The sequence below is a fragment of the Macaca nemestrina genome, chromosome 17 (genome assembly GCF_043159975.1).
Source record: "Macaca nemestrina isolate mMacNem1 chromosome 17, mMacNem.hap1, whole genome shotgun sequence".
NCBI lineage: Eukaryota > Metazoa > Chordata > Mammalia > Primates > Cercopithecidae > Macaca > Macaca nemestrina.
The window spans coordinates 2589255-2617057 of record NC_092141.1 but is presented as its reverse complement, the minus strand read 5'-3'; the positions used below and the strand labels follow the sequence as shown (position 1 = coordinate 2617057).

The following is a 27803-nucleotide window of genomic DNA, read 5'->3' as shown; positions in this document are numbered from 1 at the left end:
TTTTTTTTTTTTTTTTTTTTTGAGACAGAGTCTCGCTCTGTCACCCAGGCTGGAGTGCAGTGGCCGGATCTCAGCTCACTGCAAGCTCTGCCTCCCGGGTTCATGCCATTCTCCTGCCTCAGCCTCCCGAGTAGCTGGGACTACAGGCGCCTGCCACCTCGCCCGGCTAAGTTTTTGTATTTTTAGTAGAGACGGGGTTTCACTGTGGTCTCGATCTCCTGACCTTGTGATCCGCCCGTCTCGGCCTCCCAAAGTGCTGGGATTACAGGCTTGAGCCACCGCGCCCGGCCTAAAGAGGACTCTTAAAAACATGTACTTATACCTTAATTGCACCAACAGAATTAATAACAATTCCTTTATATTATCAAATTTCCTTACTGAGTTCCTGATGTTCAAATTTCAGATTTTCCAGATGCTCCAAACTTCTAGAAACACAGATTCCCAGAAGGAATCCTGGGGAAGGCTTGTGGAGGCTTTATAGGAAAGGTTGTAAGGTCACTTTTTTTTTTTAGACCAAGTCTCGCTCTGTTGCCCAGGCTGGAGTGCAGTGGCACAATCTTGGCTCACTGAAACCTCCATCTCCCAGGTTCAAGTGATTCTCCTGCCTCAGCCTCCCAAGGAGCTGGGATTACAGGCGTGCACCACCAGGCCCAGCTAATTTTTGTATTTTTAGTAGAGACGGGGTTTCACCATTTTGGCCAGGCTGGTCTCAAACTCCTGACCTCAGATGATCCACCTGGCTCAGCCTCCCAAAGTGCTAGGATGACAGGCGTGAGCCACTGTGCCCAGCCTAAGCTCACTTTCAAAAATACAGCAGATATGGGGTAGTGTGGTGGTTCACACCTGTAATCTTAGCACTTTGGGAGGCTGAGGCGGGTGGACCACTTGAGGTCAGGAGTTTGAGACCAGCCTGGGCAACATGGCAAAACCCCGTCTCTACAAAAATACAAAAAATTAGCTGGGTGTGGTGGCGCGTAGACCTGTAAACCCAGCTACTTGGGAGGCTGAGGTGAGAGGATCGCCTGAACCCAGGTTGAGGCTGCAGTGAGCTATGATCATACTACGGCACTCCAGCCTGGGAGAGAGTGAGACTCCATCTCAAACAAAACGAAACAAAACCAAACAAAATCCAAAGTAGAATGTGATTGAGCACCTACTGCACACTCAGATCCATGCTGTGTGTGTTGCCTGCATTGCTCTTCTATTCCTTACATCTGCCTTCTGGGCTGGGCTCAGAGATGAGTAACCACGGCTACACACTTCGTGGCACAGCCGGGACGTGAACCCAGGTCTCTGTGAGCCCAAAGTCGCAGCTATGAACACCCCCACATGCCCTCCGCGATGCCCCAAGATAGACTGAGGGGAGTCAGCTCCTTCAGAGAGCTCCCTTCTTCCTCTTAGATCATTTCTGGATGGAAGGCAGCAGTTAGACAGCAAGAGAATGAGCTATTCATTCCCTGTGGGTGGGAAGGAGGAGGAACCCGCTCTTCCTTTTTGTGGAGGTGGGGTCCTTGTTACCCAGGCTGGTCTTGAACTCCTGCAAGGGATCCTCCCGCCGCAGCCTCCAGGAATCCCTTTTACTGAAAAGAGACAGGATGAAGACTGCCTGGAGTCCGCATCTCAGAATGTGCTGAAATATCGCTGGCTGCAATATCCCAGGGGAGAGGCAAGCCTTCCCTAGCACCGGCTTCTCTCCCAGCTTATTAGCATCTCCTTGCCATTCCCTGAAGGAGCTCACTGCAGGGCAGACCTTCCTGGCTAATGAAAGCTGCCTAGCAACAGGGAGCTGGTTAATAAAGCCTGATGTTATTCCCAGCTCCACAGACTCCACCCTTCTCGAATTACAGCTCATCCTCAGTCTGAAGCAACCCTCCTGTTGACCCATTTGCACACAGGAGGGCAGGGAATCTGGTGACTGAGGAGGCAAGCTGGTGTCTGCCCCAACCCCTGGGGGGTGGGGAGGCTGAGGTCCTAGGAGATATGATTGGCCTGAGAACCTGCTCTGCCTGGCCAGAAGCCTCTCTGTGGGACTCTGAAACCTGCTCTACCAGCCAAAGGTTAAAATGCAAACTCAGGCCGGGCGCGGTGGCTCAAGCCTGTAATCCCAGCACTTTGGGAGGCCGAGGCGGGCGGATCACAAGGTCAGGAGATCGAGACCACAGTGAAACCCCGTCTCTACTAAAAATACAAAAAATTAGCCGGGCGCGGTGGCGGGCGCCTGTAGTCCCAGCTACTCAGCAGGCTGAGGCAGGAGAATGGCGTGAACCTGGGAGGCAGAGCTTGCAGTGAGCCGAGATCGCGCCACTGCACTCCAGCCTGGGCAACAGCGTGAGACTCCGTCTCAAAAAAAAAAAAAAAAAAAAAAAATGCAAACTCAGTGCCCAATCGGAATAGGGTAAATAAAACACTATGGACCTCGGGCGGTGGTATGCACCTGTAATCCCAGTTATGTGAGAGGCCAAGGCAGGAGCATACCTGGCGCCCAGGAGTTTGAGACCAACGGGGCAACATAGCAAGACCTCATCTTAAAAAGAAAGAAAGAAAGAAAGACTGGGTGGAGGCAGACACTCCTAGAACTGAGCCAGAGGGGAGAGCAGGCCCAGAGACATGATGGGTTGATGCCTAAATTACCCCAGATCCCTGATGGCAACAGAATAACCGTGCCCTCTCTAAGTACATGCATGACTACTTCAGATGCAGAGTTCAAGAGTGAAACGTAGGACAATTTGCTGTTGAACCCTGCCCTTGAGTGTTCTGCCCACAAATGCACGTTAAAAGCACTCTTCCCTGGCCGGGCGCGGTGGCTCACGCCTGTAATCCCAGCACTTTGGGAGGCCAAGGCGGGCGGATCACGAGGTCAGGAGATCGAGACCATCCTGGCTAACATGGTAGAACCCCGTCTCTACTAAAAATACAAAAACAAAATTAGCCGGGCGTGGTGACGGGCGCCTGTAGTCCCAGTTACTAAGGAGGCTGAGGCGGGAGAATGGCGTGAACCCGGGAGGCAGAGCTTGCAGTGAGCCCAGATTGCACCACTGCACTCCAGCCTGGGTGACAGAGCAAGACTCCGTCTCAAAAAAAAAAAAAAAAAAAAGCACCTTCCCCTCCAGGGGAGGGGGTGACAGGAGATACCAGCCTACATTTTAATTCAACAGTAAGTCTTTATATTAAAATTAAAAAAAACCCAAAAACCATATTATAGAGAAAAATGTAAACTTGACGTGATGTTTTAAGATAAAAAGGATAAAAGGATATATCAAAGATCCTCCCCCACAGTGGTCGTTTTTGGGTTTTGTTTAAAAAAAATAAAAAAATAAGGCTGGGTGTGATGGCTCACACCTGTTATCCCAGCACTTTGGGAGGCAAGGTGAGCAGATCACCTGAGGTCAGGAGTTTGAGACCAGCCTGCCCAACTCGGTGAAATCCCGTCTCCACTAAACATACAAGAATTAGCTGGGTGTGGTGTCAGGTGCCTGTAATCCTAGCTACTCAGGAGGCTGAGGCAGGAAAATCGCTTGAACCTGGGAGGCGGAGGTTGCAGTGAGCTGAGATAGCGCCACGGAACTCCAGCCTGGGTAGCAGCGCGAGACTCCATCTCTAAATAAATAAATAAACAAACAAACGAGACAGGGTCTCTCTCTCTCTCTCTCTCTCTCTCTGTTGCCCAGGCTGGGGTGCAGTGGTGCAATCATAGCTCACTGCAGCCTTGACCTCCTGGGCTCAAGTGATCCTCCTACCTCAGCCTCTGGAGTAGCTGGGACTACAGGTGTGCACCACCATGCCCAGCCAGTTATTTATTTTTTTGTAGAGGCTGGGTCTTGGAATATTGCCCAGGCTGGTCTCAAGGGATCCTCCCGCCTCAGCCTCCCAAAGCACTGGGATTACAGGTGTGTAATCACCATGCCTGGCCCCACAGTGGTAGTTTTGAGTCCATTCTCCAAGCTCCACCCTCCATGCCAGTGACATAGGTTCTGATCCTCGGGCCTGGGAACAGCACACACAGACCCCCTCACCAGCACCCACCGCCGCCAGCCTGGTTTGCCAGCGAAACTTCCACCCCAGGGACGTTTCTATTTGCAGGGGCCTACTGCATACCCAGCTTCTGGACAGACAGGTTCAGGAACAACCACAGCAAACACTCCACAAAGCATCTTTCTAGCCAGTCCTAGGAGTCTCGCCCCTCCCCTGGGGTCAAGGGAATGGGGATCCGGCTGCAAACTTTCCCGGGTTTGCCCGTGGTCAGGTCTTGACCCAGTGATTCTCCAGGAAGGCTCTGTGTTTTCCGTTTAAATGTCTGCATTCTAAGAAGCTCAGAGAAGCTCGTATTGCCTAGGCCTGGCTCTCCTCAGTCACCCGCTATCCCTCCTCTGCCAAGAACCATGGGTCAGTGTGGAGTCGTGGGGCCCAGTACACAAGGGTTCCTGGAAACTAGGGACCGTGGTGTCGCCGGGCTTGTAATCCAGTCTCCACAGACTTCACTCTGCTCCTGCCCTCTCAGCACGTTCTCTATCCTCCCATTTCTCCCACTACAAAGCTGAATTCCGGACGTGGCTAGGGCAGTAGCAAGGCCTAGTTTAAGTCTGGATCAACTTCAGCCTAAAAATGCATTTCAGAGCATTTTTCCAGGCACTGAGGGAGACTGGCACAGCAGAATCTCCAGAAAGGCAGAGAGGGGTGGTGTTTTTGATCCATACCTCGCTAGTCTTCCCTCCCCCTCCCCTGCAAGCATCTCTCATGATTCCACCATGCAATGCATGGAAGCGGCTTTGCAGGCAGAGGAAAAAGATTGATAATCAATGCTTTCAACGAGCCTCAGTTTCAGTCCAAATTGGGATGTATCTCACCACTGAGCACCAATTTTGACAAAGCATAAGGATTCCTCTATCCATGGGCCCTGAGACACCTGGCCTGACTTAGCCTGATACTGTTGGAACCTCTCCTGCTCCTGTTCTCAGTGACTGTGCCGAACCCAAAGCAGAGGCAGCACGCTGGCAGAGGAACCTCTCCTGCTCCTGCTCTCAGTGACTGTACCGAGCCCAAAGCAGAGGCAGCACGCTGGCAGATGCTGGCAGATGTCTTTTGTTTGGCCCACACAATTTTTTTAAAAATGGGAATTAGCTGTCAGTATTTAAAAAATAGGAAATTTCTTTCTCTCTCTCTTTTTTTTTTTTTTGAGACGGAATTTCGCTCTTGTTGCCCAGGCCGGAGATCTCGGCTCACTGCAACCTCCACTTCTGGGTGGAAACAATTCTCCTGCCTCAGCCTCCTGAGTAGCTGGGATTATAGGCGTGCGCCACCACGCCCGGCTAATTTTTCTTATTTTTAGTAGAGATGGGGTTTTGCCATGTTGGCCAGGCTGGTCTTGAACTCCTGACCTTAAGTGATCCGCCCACCTCAGCCTCCCAAAGTGCTGGGATTACAGATGTGAGCCGCCCCAGCCAAAAATAGGAAATTTCATGTAAAAACCCAGACTTCTGGCTTCAAGTGAGATGAAAATAAAACAGAGGCCATGAGAAGCCTGGGCCCAAATTCCTGCAAGAGCCAAAATACGGGCTGCCTGTCTTCACACAGGGCAAGTGCCGCCGGGTCACCTCAGTCTCCGCCACTGCCTCACATCCCGCTAGCTTCCCCTGCAATCCTTTGTTGTCTGGCTCTGTAAGCACTGAATTTCCTAGTGGTGGCACTAAGGCACCTCCTGAGGACTGACAGCACGGGGCTCCTCTTGCTCCTGGGCAGTTTAGAAGCCTGGAGACTCGAGGGCCTTATTCTCTTCCAGTTACTGAAACTGACTGAAAGGAGAAAAACCATTCCTTTGGAGTACGATATCCCTGCCTTCTGGAAAGAGCCCTCAAAGTGGGGTCCCCAGACCTACTAGAATCAGAACCTCTAGGACTGGGACCCAGAAATCTGTGTCTTACCAAGCCCTTCAGGTGACTCTGATGTATGCTAAAACGTGAGAATTACTATCCTGGGGAACTAAAAATATGCAGATTCTTCATCCCTGAAGATCTCGATTTAGGAGGTCTGCAAAGGGGGCCAAAGGGGAATTCTTTTTTTTTTTTTTTTTGAGACGGAGTCTCGCTGTGTCGCCCAGGCTGGAGTGCAGTGGCGCGATCTCAGCTCACTGCAAGCTCCGCCTCCCGGGTTCACGCCATTCTCCTGCCTCAGCCTCCGAGTAGCTGGGACTACAGGCGCCCGCCACCACGCCCAGCTAGTTTTTTGTATTTTTAGTAGAGACGGGGTTTCACCATGTTAGCCAGGATGGTCTCGATCTCCTGACCTCGTGATCCACCCGCCTCGGCCTCCCAAAGTGCTGGGATTACAGGCTTGAGCCACCGCGCCCGGCCTGCCAAAGGGGATTTCAAAAGCTTCCAAGTTGCTTTGGACTTGCAGCCACATTTGAGAGCTACTGACCCTGAGGACTCATCTTTTCCCGGCCCCAGGCCAGTGTCCTCAGCTCCAGACCCGCCTCCCATCATCCTTCAGTCCCTCACTCACCACATAAAGCAATGATGTGCTGCTGTCTTCATGCACAAACTTCAGGCAGAAGACAAAAGGGAGAGCCTTACTACTCTCCAGGACCCCGGTGGACTGACTGGAGGGGAGCTGACAGCTTCTTCTCACGCTAATGGCCTGAATGTGAGACATCCACAGCCTCCTCCTGCCTCATGCCCCTTTTCCCTGCTTCTCCCAGGGCTACCCACACATGGCGCCCATGCACAAGCTGTCTGCACCGTTTTATTCTGTTTTCTCTAGTGTGTGTGCTTTGATGAAGCCCAGCACCAAGCCACGCATAACTGGGCTGCCAGCACAGCCCTTCTGGCGACAACAGACACTGGCAAATGTCAAGAGAACATAGCACAGGAGGAAAGGAAGAGAATTCTAATACTTTTTTTTTTTTTTTGAGACGGAGTTTTACTCTGTCGCCCAGACTGGAGTGCAGTGGTGCGATCTCGGCTCACTGCAAGCTCCACCTCCCAGGTTCACGCCATTCTCCTGCCTCAGCCTCCCAAGTAGCTGGGACTACAGGCGCCCGCCACCACGCCCGGCTAATTTTTTGTATTTTTAGTAGAGACGGGGTTTCACCGTGTTAGCCAGGATAGTCTCGATCTCTTGACCTTGTGATCCGCCCACCTCGGCCTCCCAAAGTGCTGGGATTATAGGCGCTTGCCACCACGCCCTGATAGTTTTTATATTTTTAGTAGAGACAGGGTTTCACCAAGTTGGCCAGGCTGGTCTCGAACTCCTGACCTCAGGTGATCTGCCCGCCTTGGCCTCCCAAAGTGCTGGGATTACAGGCGTGAGCCACTGTGCCTGGCTGAGAATTCTAATACTCTTCAAAGCTGCTTATCATAAGACTGGCATGCTTTTTTTTCCCCAGAGCATAGGTTCTGCTGAGAAAAACTGAGGTCAGGCTGTGTCTTGTAAACCTGGGAATCATTATTCCATCATCTCAAAGAACTAGGAAAACCTTCCCAAATGGACATGGCGTGAACACAAGTCCTACAAACCTCCCTTCAGCCTCAACACCCCAAAGGAGGAGAGACGAACATTGTTTGAGCACTTACAATGCTACGAACAAATGAACATTTACACGCATCATCTCAATCCCCACAAAAATTCCTTCAGGTGGGAATCATCACCCTGTTTTTAGAGGAGCAAACTGAGGGTGAGAGAAGTTAAGAAACTTGACCAAGATGACTTAAAAGGCAGGACGCCAGGATTCAAACGCCAGTCTGTCACTCAGACTCTGCTCAGAGGCTGCCTCTCCCTGACTGCCCTCCCACATCTGTTTTTTCTTCCTAGCTCTTATCACGTGCTAAGTTGTTGGATGATATATTTACTTGTGCATTTGTTTCCTGTCTGTCTCCCCAACAGAATGCAAGCTCCTGTGGCAGAGACTCTGTCCATCTTGTCACTGCCATTTCCTTGCACGATGAACAGTGTCTGGCACCTGGTGAGCCCTCGGTGGGGATCTGCTGCTGGATGGGGGGGGCAGTTTGATCTGCTGCACCACATTGCCGTCCAAAAGCATCCCTTTCCTTGTCTGTTCTTTCATTCCTTTCCCTCCACAAACCCCAACACCAATCTCAGAGGCCAAGGAATACAACACAGAGAAGGCGAATGGTTCCCTGTCCCTTCAGATGGGGGGTTGAGAGGAAGCTCGAATTCCTAGAAATCCAAGGAAAGTCTGTGTGTAGAGATAGGCTTGCTCCTACAAAGCAAAAGTCTTCACGCTGAGAAGGAGGCAATGGTTTGTAAGGGACTCTCTCCTTTCTGGGGCTGGAAGGCATGGCCACCCCTCCTGGCCCATGTTCAGGCTCTTTTGCATCCAGTCAAGTGTTTGGGATTAGGATGATGGAGCAACACGCGTGCGATGATACAGAAAGGGAAAGTGGCACAGAGCATCCAAAAAGCACAAACCCCTCTCTGAAGTTAAAATCCAAATCAGTCAGAGCACTGGTTCCTGAACTCAAATGACCTAGGGCAGCGGCTCTCAAAGTGGGGTCCTCAGACCTACTAGAATCAGAAACTCCAGGATTGGGACCCGGAAATCTGTATTTTACCAAGCCCTTCAGGTGACTCTGATGCATGCTAAAAATGTAAGAATTACTATCCTGGGGAACTAAAAATACGCAGATTCTTGACCCCTGAAGATCCTGATTTAGGAGGTCTGCAAAGGGGGCCAAAGAGGATTTCAGAAGCTTCCAAGTTGCTTTGGACTTGCAGCCACATTTGAGAGCTACTGACCCTGAGGACTCATCTTTTCCCGGCCTCAGGCCAGTGTCCTCAGCTCCAGACCCACCTCCCATCATCCTTCGGTCCCTCACTCACCACATAAAGCAATGATGTGGCTGCTGTCTTCATGCACAAACTTCCTGGTGACGGCCTCCTCCATGATTTGCTTCACCTGCGGACACATGGACAGCATCACTGCTTTTGTTATTATTTTTCCTTTTCAAAGACCTCTGGGCAAACAAATAGTTTGGTTCTGCCCTTCTGGTCTGAAGTCACTTTCAGACACTTGCAGAGACGACAGGGAGGAGAGGTGTGGGGAGGCAAAGTTTCTTCAGCACAGTCTGATTCGAGTCTTTTGGAGAGGAAACCAGGGAAAGCAATGCCAAAAACCCATCAAACAATGAGTGCATGTTCCAGCCCAGGTGGAAGTGCCCCGCCTTGGAGAACGGGAATAGGATGCTGTTTGCTCATCTGTTCTCAGGTGGAGAAGGGCTTCTGGGCAGACATACCGTCCTTTAGAGACAAACCATCTTGGTCCAGCCTGCAGACAAACAACCTGCCCCTCCTCCTTTTCTCCCTATTCTCTGAGGTTAGGGGTAGGTCTCATACCTTCGGGACACCCTCTACATGCCCAAAAGCCCGGCCTTCTTTCCACCTAGGGTCTAAAACTCTGATGTTTGGGGTTCCCACTTGGATGTAAAAGTTCCCAAATACCTTGTAAGGTAAACAGTCATTTCTATTTTTTTGAGACAGAGTCTCGCTCTGTCGCCCAGGCTGGAGTGCAGTGGCACGGTCTCGACTCACTGCAGCCTCTGCCTCCCGGGTTCAAGGGATTCTCCTGCCTCAGCCTCCTGAGTAGCTGGGACAACAGGTGCATGATCGCCACCACGCCCTGCTGATTTTTGTATTTTTAGTAGAGACGGGGTTTCACCATATTGGTAAGGCTGGTCTCGAACTCCTAACCTCAGGTGATCCACCTGCCTCGGCCTCCCAAAGTGCTGGGATTACAGATGTGAGCCACTGTGCCCAGCCGGTCATTTCTTTCTTTAAGAAAGCACTTAAAAAGAAACCTTTTTAATTGATGTGCAGTAAACATATAAAATAACTTATGTCACAATTATACAGAGGGGTGAATTTTCTTTTTTTTTTTTTGAGACGGAGTCTCGCTATGTCGCCCAGGGTGGAGTGCAGTGGCCGGATCTCAGCTCACTGCAAGCTCCGCCTCCCGGGTTTTTACGCCATTCTCCTGCCTCAGCCTCCCGAGTAGCCGGGACTACAGGCGCCCACCACCTCGCCCGGCTAGTTTTTTGTATTTTTTAGTAGAGACGGGGTTTCACCGTGTTAGCCAGGATGGTCTCGAACTCCTGACCTCGTGATCCGCCCGTCTCGGCCTCCCAAAGTGCTGGGATTACAGGCTTGAGCCACCGCGCCCGGCCTGGAGGGGTGAATTTTCACACAATGAACACTCCTGTGAAATCAGCAACTACAGCAAAAAACAGAACATGTGACCAACACCATCACCTCATCACGTTTCCTTCTAGTCACTATTCCCCCTAAGGGTACCCACTCTCCTGATTCCAACACGATAGTTTTGTGGGGTTTTATACGTTTGTTTTTTTTTTTTGAGATGGGAGTTTCACTTTTTTGCCCTAGCTGGAGTGAAGTGGCGTGTTCTCAGCTCACTGCAACCTCCAACTCCGAGGTTCAAGCGATTCTCCTACCTCAGCCTCCAGAGTAGCCGGGATTACAGGCATGTACCACCACGCCCAGCTGTTTTTTTTTTTCTTTTCTTTTCTTTTTTTTTTTTTTTGTATTTTTCGTAGAGACGGGGTTTCTCCATGTTGGCCAGGCTGGTCTTGAACTCCCGACCTCAGGTGATCCACCCACCTTGGCCTCCCAAAGTGCTGGGATTACAGGTGTGAGCCACAGCCTGGGTTTTCATACTTTTCATAAGTGGAATTACTCAGTGTGTAGTGTTTTGTGACTAGTTTCTTTTGCTCACCTGTGTCATTCTGAAATTTGTTCATGCCGTGTAGAATTATAGATTGTTCACGCTCCGTGGTGTGAGCGTACAAACAACTGGCGATTGGGTTGTTTCCAGTTTGGGGCTGTTATGGGTATTGCTGCTATGAACACTGAGGACATGTCTTCTGGTGAACAAAAGTTTTGGATTTATATTTCTAGGCAAGGAATGTCTGATGCATACACTTTGCTTTATTAGATATTGCCAAATTGTTCTCCAGAGTTGGTTATACCAGTTTATACTCCCATGGATGAGGTTCTGGTGGTTCCCAACATTTAAGCCAAACACTGTTGATGTCCTGGGGGAACCTGCTAGCAGGCAGATACTAGTACTGGAGATTAGAGAGATTACCTAGTGTAGAATGTTACACATAACGTAAGCCCTGGGTAGAGCTAGTCTTCCCCATTCTTTAAACAGGAATGTAATTTCTGATGCTGCCCAGGTTGCTAAGACCCTTAGTCAGGACTGTATAGTTCGGAGGGTGGTAGAACCTCAAAACGCTGGGGAGGCGGGAAGAAGGACCTAGAGGCTCCTCCCTGCTGGAAACTGCTAATGGTTAGTGCTCAGGTAAAAGGGGAACAGATCGATTTATGCACTCTGAGCTGTTAAAAGCTTCCTAGATGGTTGGGCATGGTGGCTCACGCCTGTAATCCCAGCACTTTGGGATGCTGAGGCGGGAGGATCACCTGAGGTCGGGAGTTCGAGACCAGGCTGACCAACATGGCAAAACCCCATTTCTACTAAAAATACAAAAATTAGCCAAGCATGGTGTTGGGTGCCTGTAATCCCACCTACTCAAGAGGCTGAGGCAGAAGAATCACTTGAACCTGGGAGACAGAGGTTGCAGCGAGCCCAGATTGCGCCATTGCAATCCAGCCTGGGCAACAAGAGTGAAACTCTGTCTCAAAAAAACAAAACAAAACAAAACAAAAAAACAAAACAAAAAACTTACTAGATTACCTCCCAAGGATGTTTGCATTCAACAGAGGATAATGTCACAGCTAAAGACCTGGAGGCATCTGAAGCAGGCTGATGGGGCAGATTTTTGGGTTAGGAGGATCTGCAGATGCCCCTAGAATTATACCAGTGGTCCTTTGTGAAAGGCCAGCCTGGTCTACCAATATTCCTGTTATTTCTCCTTGCAGAAGGGACAGGATGTTTCTCTAGAAATCAAACACTGGGCTGGGCGTGGTGGCTCACGCCTGTAATCCCAGCACTTTGAGAGGCTGAGGCGGGTGGACCATGAGGTCAGGAGATCGAGACCATCCTGGCAAACACGGTGAAACCCTGTCTCTACTGAAAATACAAAAAATTAGCTGGGCGTGGTGGCGGGCGCCTGTAGTCCCAGCTCCTTGGGAGGCTGACGCAGGAGAATGGCGTGAACCCAGGAGGTGGAGCTTGCAGTGAGCCGAGATCGCACCACTGCACTCCAGCCTGGGGTTGGAGACTGTGTCTCAAAATAAATAAATAAATAAATAATAAATAAATAAATAAATAAAACACTGAAGTAGGAAAGGAGAAACACTGAGTTCAGAGCAGGTCAACTTTTGTCAGGTATGATACGTAGCTGTGGCATATTCTGACATTTCTCACATTTTCTTAGGAATCACTTTTCGAGCAGTATACTCCTAACACTGTTAGAAACAGTATAGTTTCTAACACTGGTAGAAAAAGTCATCATCCTCTTAAAAAATATTTCCTGGCCATTCACAGTGGCTCATGCCTGTAATCCCAACACCTTGGGAGGCCAAGGCGAGGTCAGGAGATTGAGACCATCCTGGCCAACATGGTGAAACCCCATCTCTACTAAAATACAAAAAATTAGCTGGGTGTGGTGACATGTGCCTATAGTCCCAGCTACTCAGGAGGCTGAGGCAGAGGAATCACTTGAACCCGGGAGGTGAAGGTTGCAGTGAGCTGAGATCGCACCACTGCACTCCAGCCTGGCAACAGAACAAGACTCCATCTCCAAAAAAAAAAAAAAAAAAAAAAGGATTTCCCATTATCTGTGACTAACCTCCAAAACTGAATCACACCTATAATCCCAGCATATCCACCTCTAGTGTGGGTACAGGTACTTTTCTATTTTGTTTGTATTGTTCAAGTCTCTGTCACTAGACTGCTTCCTTTCAGAGGAGAATCAAGATTTCTCTTTTTTTTTTTTTTTTTTTGAGACGGAGTCTCGCTCTGCTGCCCAGGCTGGAGTGCAGTGGCCGGATCTCAGCTCACTGCAAGCCCCGCCTCCCGGGTTCCCGCCATTCTCCTGCCTCAGCCTCCCGAGTAGCTGGGACTACAGGCGCCCGCCCCTGTGCCCGGCTAGTTTTCTGTATTTTTTAGTAGAGACGGGGTTTCACCGTGTTAGCCAGGATGGTCTCTATCTCCTGACCTCGTGATCCGCCCGTCTCGGCCTCCCAAAGTGCTGGGATTACAGGCTTGAGCCACCGCGCCCGGCCCATAAGATTTCTCTTTTCACTGGGGAGAGCAGAATTGGGCTTAAATGCTGACTTGATACACCCCTGGCCTAAGAAAATCCTTTCTTGGCCTCTTCACAGCAAAGACTCAAAGAAGCTTCTCCCACAAGCTGGAAAGCTGATGGCTTCAACTACATCTTTGCCAAGGGGAGGGGTGGGAACAAACTTTAGGGCATAGTAGCCAGGCCATGGCTAACACATGAGAACCATCTAGAGCTTTCCAGGATTTTTTTTTTTTTTGAGATGGAGTCTCGCTCTGTCGCCCAGGCTGGGGTGCAGTGATGCTATCTCAGCTCACTGCAATCTCCTCCTCCCGGGTTCACGCCATTCTCCTGCCTCAGCCTCTCGAGTAGCTGGGACTACAGGCACCCACCACCACCCCTAGCTAATTTTTTGTATTTTTAGTAGAGACGAGGTTTCACTGTGTTAGCCACTATGGTCTCGATCCCCGGACCTCGTGATCCGCCCGCCTCAGCCTCCCAAAGTGCTGGGATTACAGGTGTGAGTCACTGCGCCGGGCTGGAGTGCAGTGGTTCGATCTTGGCTCACTGCAACCACACCTCCTGGGTTCAAGCGATTCTCCTGCCTCAGCCTCCTGAGAAGCTGGGATTACAGGTGCCCTCCACCATGCCTGGCTAATTTTTGTATTTTTTTTTTTTTTTTTTTTCCGGTAGAGATGGGGTTTCACCATCTTGGCCAGGCTGGTCTCGAACTCCTGACCTCGTGATCTACCCGCCTCAGCCTCCCAAAGTGTTGAGATTACAGGAATGAGCCACCGCGCCAGTCTGCTTTCCAGGATTTTATGAGAGCCCAGACCCTTCCCCAGCCCTGAAACTCTAATTAGGACTCAGCTAAGGTAAACTTTTTTTTTTTTTTTGAGACAGAGTCTCACTGTGTCGCCCAGGCTAGAGTGCAGTGGCACAATCTCGGCTCACTGCAACCTCCACCTCCCAGGTTCCAGCGATTCTCCTGCCTCAGTCTCCCAGGTAGCTGGGTTTACAGGCACGCGCCACCACGCCTGGCTTATTTTGGTATTTTTAGTAGAGACGGGGTTTTGCCATGTTGGCCAGGCGGGTCTCGAACTCCTGAGCTCAGGTGATCTGCCCGCCTATGCCTCCCAACGTGCTGGGATTACAGGCGTGAGGGAAACTTTTATATATAAGGTAGGCAGCATAGAGAGGAAGAAATCTAGACTCAGAGAAGTTAAGTAACTCACTCAAGGTCACACAGACTAGGTCCAGACTATTCCAAAATGTATGCTTTCCAAACACCAGGCCTCGAAGTCTCCAAAATCAGCACATTTATTTACCAAACAGTCACGGAGTGCCTACAGTGTGCCAGGCACTGGATACAAGGTAGTGGACAAAACAGAGGGTCTCCCCTGGTGGAGTTTACTTACCAGGCGGAAAACAGCCATAGAGGCAGGCAGGGGAAGGAGGCCCAACGCATTCTAATCTGCGCTGCGGGTTTGAGCTCTCCAGCTCTCACATGGGAGTGAGTCATTCATATGGGCACTGCCCCCCACCCGAAATGGAAATGGGCTTTTGGGCAGGGTCAGGGTAAACGGAGTTAGTAGAGGGAAGGACTGCTTCTCTTTCTGAAGTAGGGGGGCTTCCCTCAAAAGGGAAAAACTTCCGAGTGTTAAAAACCATTCTCAAACAAGCCCCTGGTCCCTGGGTAAGGAGGTGGGCGTGGAGGGAGAAACTGAGGTGTGCGGTGAACCCCTCTGGCAGCGAGCACTCCATAGCTGGAGGCACAGCGGAGGGGCAGCGTTGGACAAGGGGGAGCTCAGCCCGCAAGACACCCCCTGAGGACAAGGGGAAGTCGGTCCGCACGACACCCACCTGCGCCGCGGGAGCCCGCGCGGGGCCCCGCCCCCTCCCCCGGCGGCGCGGGCACTGAATGGGCAGCTCCGGCTCCAGCCGTCCCCACCATCCCCGCCACCCCTCCCCCGGCCTCGGGCTCCCAGTGCCGCTGCCGTCACAGGGCGGGGAGCTGCGGGGCTGAGAAGCAAACAAGCCCGGAGCGCCGGCCGGAGCCCCCGGGCCGAGGGGCGCTGCCCTCCCCCATCCGAGAAAAGGGAGGGAGGCGCAGCCCGTCCAGGACCCTCCCCTCCCGGCGCAGGTTCGGCCCGGGTGCCCGCGCCGGGGGGTGGGCGCGAACCTTTCTGCCCCCTGGGCCGCGCGGGCCAGGACACGAGCCCCCCGGGGTCCTTGCCTCGACTTTACCTCCTTCTTCACGTTCCACAGCAGTTTCTCTTTGACTGCGTCCTCTGCGCTGCCCATGGTGTGGCAGGAGGCGGCGCCGAGCGGCCCTCGGAGCCCCCGCGCCCCCGCCGCCTCCGCGACTCTCGGCTCAGCGCCCCACGCGCAAGGCGGAGCCCCCGCCCGCCGCGCTCCCGGCCCGCCGCCGCCGCCGCCGCAGCCACTGCCCGGTGCTCGGCTCCGCAGCCATCTTCCGAGCCCCGCACAGACGTCAGGCGGCAGGCCCGGCCCCTTCCCACAGCCGGAGGGGGGTTGCGCACAGCGACGGGGGATCGGGGCGGGGAGAGGCCGTGCGCGCCTAGGGGCGGCAGACCCGGGCGCGCGCCACAGGGGTCGCTGTCATGGAAACGCACCCGCTCCCGCTGGAGGGCGCGAAGCCGCATTGTGAGCGCCGGCCCTGGGGCCCGCGGCCCGGCGGCTGAGAGCGAGCCTCGGTCCCGCTCAATGTCCCCTGACTTCTCCCTGCTCCCTCTCCCGACGGGACGGAAAGGGCCGGGGCTCGGGCACGGGATCCCCTGCGGTCCGAGCCTGGCCACGGCGAAGCCGGTGCAGCCTGGCCCCGTGACCCCTCTGAATCCCCGTCCGGCCGTCGCCATGCCGTCGCCAAGTTTCTGGGAAGATTAGTGGGAGCGCAGCCGCCGGAGCCCGAGGGCCGGAGGGTCGCAGCCAGTCCCCCTCGCCGGGTCGCCACGTCCCACAGGGTCCTTCCCTGCCGCTCCGTGGGAGGCGGGGCGCGGGTTGGAGTAACAGGGACGGGCGTGAGCTGGTACAGAACCGGGCAAGGTGAGAGAAGTGTCTTCCACGCGATTCCCAAGCCTCGCTAGGGAATTGAGGGAGAAGAAAGGTTGCTCAGAGTGATAAAGAACACGCCATTGCAAATGGAAGAGCAACATGCCCGAATCTAGGTGACAGGAAGGGCTTAGGCCTTTTCGGCACGAATGGAGCCTTCCAGTCAACATGTTTCTATGTGATGCAGCTTTATGGCGCAAAAAAAATGACAATGCAAGGGGCACAAACAGCCCTGCTGGAACAATAGCCCAAGCCTCGAGAGTCTACATCGGGCGCCTTCAAGCCTCCAAACCACACACTTGCAGCGTGGGAAAACTTCCCATCGTGGCTTGGCAGAGCGACTAACGCGGCGCGCTCTGGGGTGGCTGGAAAAGACCGTCGCGAGAGGGCGCAGGGAGTCCCGCCCCACTGAGAGCCCGCCCCCTTGGAGGGGACAGGAAGCGTTCGTCCTGGCCCGGAAGCAGTGTTGACTGTACACGCGCGCTGCGGCATGGCGGCTCACCGCCCCGGTCCGCTCAAGCAGCAGAATAAAGCTCATAAAGGCGGGCGGCATCGGGGTCGGGGATCTGCACAGCGGGACGGCAAGGGTAAGAAGATAGCGTAGAAGGAATAAGGGCTATTTGGCCATTATTAACTCTTTTTCCCCATGCCCAGACTGAGCTTTCTGTCTCCCGTCTGGGCTCCACGCGAAAGGGCCTTTCTAAGGTGGGCGGAGAGGAGTCCCTTTTCTTGACCTTGTTATGGGGTCGATCACACCAGCCCCTTCTAATATGCCCTTCAGGCCGTCTAGCACTGAAAACTCTAAGCAAGAAGGTGAGAAAAGAACTCAGCAGAGTCGACCGGAGGCATCGCGCCAGCCAGCTCCGAAAGCAGAAGAAGGAGGCGGTGAGAGGAGCGGGATTTGGGAGAGTGCGGCTTCTCTGCTGTTCTAGGTGGCTATTGCCTGGAACTGGAAAATGCGACCGGGTGGGGGTCCAGGGATAGAGCATAGCCCTGGAGCACGTGTCGAGCCTGCAGGTCTAGCATTTTTTGCTTTCGTCAGAATTCCTGCCACCCCGCCGACATACCTGTGGTCTGCTACCAGAGAGATGCTGGTTGTGGGTAGAGGGGGCATCTGTGGGAATGGAAATTCAATGCTGGCGTGAAGTACTGACACGCTGAGATGTTCTCGGATATCTTTCTATTTTCAGGTTCTGGCAGAGAAGAGACAGCTGGGTGGCAAGGATGGCCCTCCTCATCAGGTACTGGTGGTGCCCCTGCACAGCAGAATTTCCCTGCCAGAGGCCATGCAGCTGCTTCAGGATAGGGACACTGGAACAGTACACTTGAATGCATTGGGAAACACCCAGAGCTTTATGCTGCTATGCCCCCGCTTGAAACATCGGTGGTTTTTCACGTCAGCAAGGCCAGGTTAGAGTATACACCAATATTTTCTATTATGTTTGAGTAGTGGTAATTTTTTTTTTTTTTTAGCATAATATGCCGGTGCCAGCCACCTCTTCTTACTGTGTCTTCTGTCTCCAGGGGATCTGCACACTGTGTTAGACATGGCTAAAGTAGCTGATACCGTCCTGTTCCTTCTTGATCCACTAGAAGGCTGGGACAGCACCGGCGATTACTGTCTTTCCTGCCTCTTTGCTCAGGGCCTTCCCACCTATAGTAAGTGAGTTAGCATTTATTGTGCACCTATAATTTGTCAGGCACTATGCCTGGCATTTTATATAGAAGTACAACTGATGGATCATATTCAACTGATGGTGGGATGTATACATATGGATTAAACTTGATCCATTGTTTACAGATTATCACTCAGTGTGTCTTTTTGGTTTTGGCTCTCCTTTGCCCAGAGAAACAAGGATATGAAGTTTGATTTCACTGTGAAATTCCTTCAGGGTAGTTAAGTGTTGGGTTTCCCAGTGATCTCTGGGCTTGCAACTGAGCTATTAGGTTGTTTGTGAACTGCGGAGGGATTTTTATGTAATGAAGCAATAGGTCATGAAGCGTTTTCTCTTTTGCTTACAGCACTAGCTGTCCAGGGGATTTCTGGCCTCCCACTGAAGAAACAAATAGATGCCAGGAAGAAGCTAAGTAAAGCAGTGGAGAAGCGCTTTCTGCATGACAAATTCCTCTTGTTAGACACTCAACAGGAGGCAGGGATGCTGCTTAGGCAGTTGGCTAACCAGAAGCAACAGCATCTTGCGTTTCGAGATCGGCGGGCCTACCTGTTTGCCCATGCTGTTGATTTTGTTCCTAGTGAAGAGAATAACTTGGTGGGCACCTTGAAAATTTCAGGCTATGTTCGAGGGCAGACTGTGAATGTCAATAGGTTGCTGCATATCGTTGGACATGGCGATTTCCAGATGAAACAGATAGATGCCCCTGGAGACCCTTTCCCTTTAAATCCTAGAAGAATTAAACCCCAGAAGGACCCAGACATGGCAATGGAGGTAAGACTGATATTCTTAAACCATGTTCATGTGAAAGTTGGCACAGGAAGGAAACTTAAATTCGGAGAAGGTAGTCTGTTCACTTAGGTGAATGAGGAGACTGCTAGTCTGAAGTAAGGCAATAGTCAGTTATAAATATGTTGATAAATCACATTTATCCAGCACTTTCTGGGTACTCTGCACTGCAACTGGCTCTGAGTTTATAGAACACACTCAAGACGTGGTTGCTTTCCTCAAGGGACTTAATTGGGCTGGAACAAAATGGCGTCTGTGAAATAAAGATTGAGATAGCATATGGTTAAGGTGTGGACCAGCAGTGGAAGTTGAGAAAGTAGACTAGCAAGCTTCACAGAAGAGATCAGACTTGAGCAAGGTGTTGAGAAGGATGAATGTGATTTATGAGTTGAAGAAGGATAAAGGAATATTCTAGAAGATAGAGACAGAATGAGCCTAGGCACAGTGGTGGATCAAAGGGTTTATTTGAACCTTGAAAAATCAGCTTGATGGCAGTGAGGTATGTAATAAATGGGTAGGAGTGGGAGCAGATTAAGAAAGACCTCAAGAGCCAAGCAGAGACTTAAAATACCCTGGAAATTAGAAAATGGCCATTTGAAAAGTTTTGACAAGTTTTAGCATTCTGTTGCATTCATCTTCTACGTGAGGACTGATATTTCTGGGTCTTTCTGGTTACTATATTAGATTTAGGAGATTTTTGGTTCATGGTTGGCTATCACCTGCTTTTGGTTTTCAGATTTGTGCTACGGATACTGTAGATGATATGGAAGAAGGCCTTAAGGTCCTAATGAGGGCAGACCCTGATAGACAGGAATCCTTGCAAGCAGAGGTTATTCCAGATCCAATGGCGGGAGAGCAAACCTGGCCCACTGAGGAGGAGCTGAGTGAGGCAAAGGGTTGGTATTGGTAAACTTGTTTGTAATTCATCTGACCTGGAATTGTGGATTTTCTCTAGCTGTTCCAAGTGAGGGCCCTATAGGATAGAGTGGGATGGGGATATAGTTGAAAGTCTTTCCTCACCCTCAAATGCTGTATGTTTTCAGTAAACAAACATTACACACAGCTTTGTTCCATTTCACAAAATTATTTGTGTTAATGTTTCATCGTGAACAGATAAACAACTTTGCATTCATTGCAGGGATTATTTAGCTGTGTAAGTATTGCTAGTTGTGAGGCAGCTGAATTAAATTTGGAAGTAGTCAGTTCTATTTACAGTGTCTGCCAGAATTTCCCATGTTGGCAGCAGTATCTGGTACCTTGCCTAGGTGAGAATAACCAGAGGGATAGGGAAAGGAAGTCTATAATTTACTTAATTTGTTTGGGCTTTTACAGATTTCTTGAAGGAAAGTTCAAAGGTGGTAAAGAAGGTCCCCAAAGGAACATCCAGTTACCAGGCTGAATGGATTTTGGATGGTGGCAGCCAAAGTGGTGGGGAAGGAGATGAATATGAATATGATGATATGGAACATGAGGATTTTATGGAGGAGGAATCTCAGGTAAGGAAATGAGGCCTTAGGCCAATTCTGCATCTAGCTCCAAATGTAAGGCAAAATGCAATTGTGATCTTGAGGGGTGTGTATGGTTAGTTTTTTGTTTGTTTGTTTGTTTGTTTTTGAGATGGCGTCTCACTCTGTCGCCCAGGCTGGAGTGCAGTGGCACGATCTGGGCTCACTGCAAGCTCTGCCTCCCGGGTTCACGCCATTCTCCTGCCTCAGCCTCCTGAGTAGCTGGGACTACAGGTGCCGGCCACCACGCCCGGCTAATTTTTTTGTATTTTTAGTAGAGATGGGGTTTCACCGTGTTAGCCAGGATGGTCTCGATCTCCTGACCTCGTGATCCGCCCGTCTCGTCCTCCCACAGGGCTGGGATTATAGGCATGAGCCACTGCGCCCGGCCGTGTGTGGTTAGTTTCTTAGGAATGACTCTAGTTGCCAGGAATGAGGTTTTTGTTTTTATACTTTAGACTGTATTAGAATTTATGTTGGTTGGGAATAGGGATCTAGTACAATTATTTTACTCTTAGCTTATTGGCCTTTGGGGTAGAGACAGGTGTGGATTTCTTCTGAAATAACTGTAATCCTTTATTCTACAGGATGAGAGTAGTGAAGAAGAAGAGGAGGAATATGAAACTATGACTGTCGGGGAGTCTGTGCATGATGATCTGTATGATGAGAAAGTGGATGAAGAAGCTGAGGCAAAAATGTTGGAGAAATATAAACAAGAAAGACTGGAAGAGATGTTTCCAGATGAAGTGGACACCCCCCGTGATGTGGCTGCTAGAATTCGGTTAGTCAACAAGTCTATCAACAAGTCTAAATTAAATCAATAGGTTTTTAAAAACTTGGCTCAGAGCTGTGTCACTGTGATGCAAAAGAAGTGAAACACATTTTTCCTGCTCCTGAAGAGCTAACGTTTAATATGGGAAGCCAAGACATACATACAGGAAATGGTCATATATAATCAAGTTCTAGACTGTGGTATAGACTAACGTTACAGGACTTTGATGAAGGAGAAATACTAAGGTTAATTAGCAAATACTTCTTCCCAAAGGAGCCAATACTCAATTGACTTACATAATGTTTGGAGATTTTAGGGGGTTTGGGTAGAATAGCGGAAGTAGAAGAGTGAAGATGTAGATGATTATATCTGTTCTGGGGGTGAGTGACTAAAGCCAGTGAATTAACTTTGGATGTTAGGGAGGTAAGGCTATGTATTAGGTCTTTCTCGCATTGCTATAAAGAAGTACCAGAGACTGTGCAATTTATAAACAAAAGAGGTTTAATTGGGTCATGGTCCTGCAGGCTGTACAGAAAGCATGGTGCTGGCATCTGCTCAGCTTCTGGGGCGGCCTTAAACAATCACGGCAGAAGGCAGAGGGGGAACAAGTCATGTCACACGGCCAGCGCAGGAAACAGAGAGCAAGGCAGGAGGTGCTACACACTTTTAAACAACCAGATCTCATGAGAACTCACTCACCAAGGGGTATGGTGCTAATCCATTCATGAGAAAATCTCCCCCCTAATGCAGTCACCTCCCACCAGGCTCCACCTCCAACACTGGGGATTATATTTCAGTATGAGATTTGGGCAGGGACACACACCTGAACTATATCAGGCCATTACCAAGCATCTTTTTTGTCAGGTTAAAAAGCTCCCTGACAGGTAACAGGGAGCCACTGTAAATACTTTGTCTTTTGTCAATGGGAAGCTTGGGTATGGTTCTGATAGAACTCGTTACAAGCTGTTTTGGAGTGTGGTCTTGGTTGAAGCTGTTGGGTTGTTTGGAGAGAGAGTGATTGGAGTTCTTTTCAGCTAGCTCCTTAGCCATTTTAGCAGTGACGAGTCTATATAGCACCATATAAATCTGACTTAATTTTTTAAAAATCTTCAATATCCTAGATTTCAGAAATACAGAGGGCTTAAGAGCTTCCGGACATCTCCATGGGATCCGAAGGAAAACCTTCCTCAAGATTATGCTCGGATATTTCAGTTTCAGAACTTTACTAATACTAGGAAAAGCATTTTTAAAGAGATTGAAGAAAAAGAGGTTGAAGGAGCTGAGGTATCTATCCTCCTTGTTCATCTTGTATGTTGCTTTCATTTGTCAACATGCTCCCTACTTTATTCCTTCTCTTGGCATGAAAATATGCTGCATTGGGGGATTAGGGGAGCCCCTGAGTCATTGAGTAGAATGATACTGGGAACAAAGAGGTATCAACTATGTTAAATGAAAAAGCGTGATCTGGGTAGTGAAGCATCTTGAAGGGTGAGTGTAGGCTTTAAGAAGGTCATCTGAGAGACTCAGCATATTTGGAGGAAGCTTCCTCATTATTGGGACTTTGAAGGGTAACTCCATGATTGCTTTCTGCTTTCTTATGGCAGGTTGGCTGGTATGTCACACTTCATGTCTCTGAAGTCCCTGTCTCAGTGGTCGAGTGCTTCAGGCAAGGAGCACCCTTGATTGCATTTTCTTTACTACCTCACGAACAGAAGGTAAATTAGTGTCTTGTAGGAAAATGGGAGGTTCCGGGCGCGGTGGCTCACGCCTGTAATCCCAGCACTTTGGGAGGCCGAGGCGGGCGGATCACAAGGTCAGGAGATCGAGACCACGGTGAAACCCCGTTTCTACTAAAAATACAAAAAATTAGCCGGGCGCGGTTGTGGGCGCCTGTAGTCCCAGCTACTCGGGAGGCTGAGGCAGGAGAATGGCATGAACCCGGGAGGCGGAGCTTGCAGTGAGCCGAGATCGCGCCACTGCACTCCAGCCTGGGCGACAGAGCGAGACTCCGTCTCAAAAAAAAAAAAAAAAAAAAAGAAAATGGGAGGTTATGAAAATGGGAGGTTATGAAACTTTGCAGCTGCTTCTGACAGTCTAAAATTTTGTTTATGTATGACTAACATTTTGCTCATTGGGATGCAGAAAGTCTCCCTTTATGATTAGGAATTGGAGAATAATGGAGAAGTCAGTGATGGTTTTATTCATGTTGTCTGAACCTGTCTGAAACATCGGTGATGCAATCTCTGGGTGATTCTGAGACTTCTCTAAGTGTGTTTTTCAGACCAGATTTTGAACAAGGGTTGGCAGCCATTAAAATAAAGGTTTGGCTGGGCGCGGTGGCTCACGCATGTAATCCCAGCACTTTTTGGGAGGCCAAGGTGGGCGGATCACCTGAGGTTGGGAGTTTGAGACTAGCCTGACCAACATGGAGAAACCCCATCCCTACTAAAAATACAAAATTAGCCAGGCGTGGTGGCATATGCCTGTGATCCCAGCTACTTGGGAGGCTGAGGCAGGAGAATTGCTTGAACCCGGTAGGCGGAGGTTGTGGTGAGCCAAGATTGCGCCATTGCTTTCCAGCCTGGGCAACAAAAGTGAAACTCCATGTCAAAAAAAAAAAAAAAAAGTTTGTGCCAAGGTGCAGATCTCTTTTCTTTTGGTGGCCAGTAGTTGTGTATGTTGTGGGGGTATGTGATAGTTCTTTGATGGGTTTTGGTAAGGGCTCAAGAAGAAGGGGCTTGAATGAGTGTGGTTTTGAGATTGTGGTGAGTGAATGCCTTGAAGGCCACTGATTTTTGTGTGGCAGATGTTGAGCTCTTTTCTGTTAGATGCAGGAAGGTAGGTTAGCATTGAAGGGTGCCTGAACGCTCCGATCAGCCTACGTTCGGCTTAAATGCCAGTCATCGGTGGAGGGAAAGGATGAGCCTGTGTTTCAGCATCTGCACTCCCCATTAATTAGCATTGTCAGTTCTTAGAATGAGTCTGAATCTGCTAGTTTGGTTTGCCTTCTTTCAGTTTAGGCAATTGTATTCCTAGGCTATGAAGATTTTTATTTTTCTTACTTGGTCCCCAGATGTCAGTATTGAATATGGTGGTGAGGCGTGACCCTGGCAACACTGAACCCGTGAAAGCCAAAGAAGAGCTCATATTCCACTGTGGATTCAGGCGCTTCCGAGCCTCACCTTTATTCTCTCAGCACACTGCAGGTTAGCAGTGGGGAACCTGGGTTCTTGTCCATCTTGTCTTTTGGGAAACTGACTTGTGGAGGGGTACAGAATATGGTTTCAGAATCTTACATCTCTGGATTAGAGGTATTTTCAGTACTCTGGCTTAAGAGCCAATGATGTTTTTACTCAAAATGTCTGAACCTGTCTGAAGCATCCCAGTGATGCAACCTCTGTGTGATACTGAGGCTTTTTTGCCATGAGTATTTGTTCCAGAGCAGGTTTTGAGTAGAAGTTGGCAGCTCTGTAAAAAGGGTATTAGGGTGGGTGAAGTGGTGCAGTGGCTTACACCCATAATCCCAACACTTGTGGCATTAGAATGGGGAATTGAAGACCAAAAAAGCTAAGGTTTAATCATATATATATATATATATTTTTTTTTTTTTTTTTTTTTTTTAATTTTTTTTGAGACGGAGTCTCGCTCTGTCGCCCAGGCTGGAGTTCAGTGGCGAGATCTGGGCTCACTGCAAGCTCCGCCTCCCGGGTTCACGCCATTCTCCTGCCTCAGCCTCCCGAGTAGCTGGGACCACAGGCGCCCGCCACCACGCCAGCTAAGTTTTTGTATTTTTAGTAGAGACGGGGTTTCACCGTGTTAGCCAGGATGGTCTTGATCTCCTGACCTTGTGATCCACCTGCCTCGGCCTCCAAAAGTGCTGGGATTACAGGCGTGAGCTGCCACCACGCCCGGCCTGGTTATTTTTTATTTTATTTTATTTTTTGGAGACGAGTCTTACTCCATTGCCCAGGCTGGAGTGCAATGGTATGATCTCGGCTCACTGCAATCTCCGCCTCCTGGGTTCAAGCCATTCTCCTGCCTCAGCCTCCCAAGTAGAGTAGTTGAGACTACAGGCACGCACGACCACGCCCAGCTAATTTTTGTATTTTTAGTAGAGATGGGGTTTCACCATGTTGGCCAGGCTGGTCTTGAACTCCTGGCCTCAGGTGATCCGCCCACCTCGGTCTCCCAAAGTGCTGGGATTACAGACGTGAGCCAGCGTGCCTGGCCTTTTTTTTTTTTTTTTTTTTTTTGAGACGGAGTCTCTCTCACTCTGATGCCCAACTGGAGTGCAATGGTGCCATCCAGGCTCACTGCAACCTCTGCCTTCCAGGTTCAAGCAATTTTCCTGCCTCAGCTTCCCGAGTAGCTGAGATTACAGGCGCCTGCCACCACGCCTGGCTAATTTGTGTATTTTTAGTAGAGACAGGGTTTCACCATGCTGGCCAGGCTGGTCTTGACCTTAGGCGATCCTCCTGCCTTGGCCTCCCAAAGTGCTAGGATTACAGGCGTGAGCCACTGCACCTGGCCAATCATTTTTTTATTGTTTCAAAATGGTTTTGATTTTTTTTTAGGATGAAATAACTATTTTCATATTTTAGACAGTTGGGAAAATAAGGAATAATGTAAAAGTACAATTATCTTAGAGAAAATTCACTTTTATTTTATACATTTTCATGTGGATCTTTTTTTTTTTTTAAACAGAATTTGGATTGTAATTGTAAATATGGTGTTAAACATTGCATTTATCATTTAATTAATTTTGATCAATTTTCCATAAGATTAATTAGTTTATGAGACTTTTAATGCTTTATTGTCATTTGGATATATTCCAGTGTATGTGATGTACTGATATTTATTTGAGCTTCTACAGGTGAGGACTTAGGCTATTTCTAATGTTTTGCTCTAAATTAGATCTGTGTGCATAAAACTTTATTTACTTCTCTGCTTATTTCATAAAGGCAGATCCTTAGAACTGGAACTAAATCAAAGTCTTAGTTCCAGAGACTGAGGCAGGAGGATCACTTGAGGTCAGGAGTGTGAGACCCCTGTCTCTACAATTTTTTTTTCTTCCCGATACAGAGTCGAGCTCTGTCACCCAGGCTGGAGTGCGGTAGCATGATCTCAGCTCACTACAGCCTCCATCTCCCGGGTTCAAATGATTCTGGCGCCTCAGTCTCCCAAGTAGCTTAGACCACAGGCGTCCGCCACCACGCCCAGCTAATTTTTGTATTTTTAGTAGAGATGGGGTTTCACCACGTTGGCCAGTCTGGTCTCAAACTCTTGACCTCAGGGATCTGCACACGTGCCTTGGCCTCCCAAAGTGCTGAGATTTTTAGGGATGAGCTACCATGCCCGGCCTCTACAAAAAAAATTTCATTTTTGGGGAGATGGAGTTTTGCTCTTGTTGCCCAGGCTGGAGTGCAGTGGCAGGATCTTGGCTCACTGCAACCTCTGCCTACTAGGTTCAAGTGATTCTCCTGTCTCAGCCTCCCAAGCAGCTGGGATTATAGGCGTGTACCACCATGCCCAGCTAATTTTTGTATTATTAGTAGAGATAGGGTTTCACCATCTTGGCCAGGCTGGTCTGGAACTCCCTACCTCAGGTGATCCGCCTGCATCGGCCTCCCAAAGTGCTGGGATGACAGGCGTGAGCCACTGCACTCTGCCAAAATTTTTAAAAAACTTAGCCAGGTGTGGTGGCATGTGCTTTGCAGCCTCAGCTACTTGGGAGGCTGAGGCGAGAGGGATTGCCTGAGCCAGTGAGCCCAGGAGTTTGAGGCTCCAGTGAGCTGTGTTCACACCACTGCCCTTTAAATATTTTAATGAAAGCTACATTGAAGGTAGAACATCCCATACAGTCCAGGCTCCAAGATTCTGACTCCAGATAAAAAAGTTACTGATCGGGCGCCTGCAATTCCAGCTATTCGGGAGCCTGAGGTGGGAGAATCGCTTGAACCTGGGAGGTGGAGGTTGCAGTGAGCAGAGATGGTGCCATTGCACTCCAGCATGGGCAACTAGAGCAAGACACCATCTCAAAATAATTAAAAAGTTACTGATACAGCCTGGCACTGTGGTTCATGCCTGTAATCCCAGCACTTTGGGAGATTGAGGTGGGCGGATCACAAGGTCAGGAGTTCGAGACCAGCCTGGACAACACGGTGAAACCCCGTCTCTACTAAAAATACAAAAATCAGCCGGGAGTGGTGGCGGGCACCTGTAATCCCAGCTACTCAGGAGGCTGAGGCAGGAGGATGGCTTGTTCCCGGGAGGCGGAGCTTGCATTCAGCTGAGATCACGCCATTGCACTCCAGCCTGGGTGACAAGAACGATACTCAAACTCAAAAAAAAAAAAAAAAAGTTACTGATAGGACTAGACTATCTTTTAGGTGTATTGAGGCAGAGAAAATTTTTGAGAACTGGTGGATTAGAGAAGTAGAAGCTGCCATAGGTTTAAGAGTTGCACTAATCCGGCTTTTCACAGGCCTCTATTGCCTCTGGTTTCTCAAAATGGTTTTGGTTTTCATATTTTAACCCTTATGGCAGCGGACAAACATAAATTGCAGAGATTCCTGACTGCTGACATGGCCCTGGTGGTGACAGTCTATGCACCAATCACTTTTCCTCCTGCATCTGTGCTGCTTTTCAAGCAGAAAAGCAATGGTAAGTTGAGCCACAGAGATGAACAGACCCTGCAGGCCCTTAATAGGATGAACACTGTTTTCTCTTCTGTATTTAGATTTGGGAGCCAAATGGTATGGAGAAGGTAATGATGGTT

At 49.7% G+C, this 27803-nt stretch overlaps 2 protein-coding genes and 2 non-coding genes across 6 annotated transcripts in view; 3 read left to right on the top strand and 1 right to left on the bottom strand.

Moving 5' to 3' along the window:
• Positions 1–15766, bottom strand: part of LOC105474294 (small G protein signaling modulator 2) — a 43707-nt gene extending 27941 nt beyond the window's left edge. For 2 of the 3 annotated variants that reach the window (XM_071082119.1, XM_071082120.1), the window contains exons 1-2: positions 15462–15766; positions 8836–8911 (exon numbers count right to left, since the gene is read on the bottom strand). In XM_071082119.1, coding sequence (XP_070938220.1) covers positions 8836–8911; positions 15462–15518 — 133 coding nt within the window. In that variant the 5' untranslated portion in view covers positions 15519–15766. Of the gene's footprint in view, positions 1–6498; positions 6623–8835; positions 8912–15461 lie in introns of those variants that run through there. The other variant, XM_071082121.1, reaches the window with a different exon arrangement.
• Positions 15767–16626: 860 nt separating this feature from the next.
• LOC105471725 (TSR1 ribosome maturation factor) overlaps positions 16627–27803 on the top strand; it is a 13578-nt gene continuing 2401 nt past the window's right edge. Inside the window, exons 1-12 of the mRNA XM_011724474.3 lie at positions 16627–16873; positions 17068–17171; positions 17477–17696; positions 17811–17945; positions 18309–18733; positions 19485–19644; positions 20081–20244; positions 20841–21034; positions 22147–22309; positions 22630–22740; positions 24099–24231; positions 27572–27688. Of these exons, the coding sequence (XP_011722776.2) occupies positions 16777–16873; positions 17068–17171; positions 17477–17696; positions 17811–17945; positions 18309–18733; positions 19485–19644; positions 20081–20244; positions 20841–21034; positions 22147–22309; positions 22630–22740; positions 24099–24231; positions 27572–27688 (2023 nt within the window). The 5' untranslated portion in view covers positions 16627–16776. The remainder of the gene's footprint in view (positions 16874–17067; positions 17172–17476; positions 17697–17810; positions 17946–18308; positions 18734–19484; positions 19645–20080; positions 20245–20840; positions 21035–22146; positions 22310–22629; positions 22741–24098; positions 24232–27571; positions 27689–27803) is intronic.
• On the top strand, positions 23203–23295 carry LOC112425334 (small nucleolar RNA SNORD91 family). Its single transcript, XR_003016401.1, has one exon. It is a non-coding gene; the product is annotated as a small nucleolar RNA SNORD91 family (small nucleolar RNA).
• On the top strand, positions 24355–24449 carry LOC112425333 (small nucleolar RNA SNORD91 family). The gene has a single exon (XR_003016400.1). It is a non-coding gene; the product is annotated as a small nucleolar RNA SNORD91 family (small nucleolar RNA).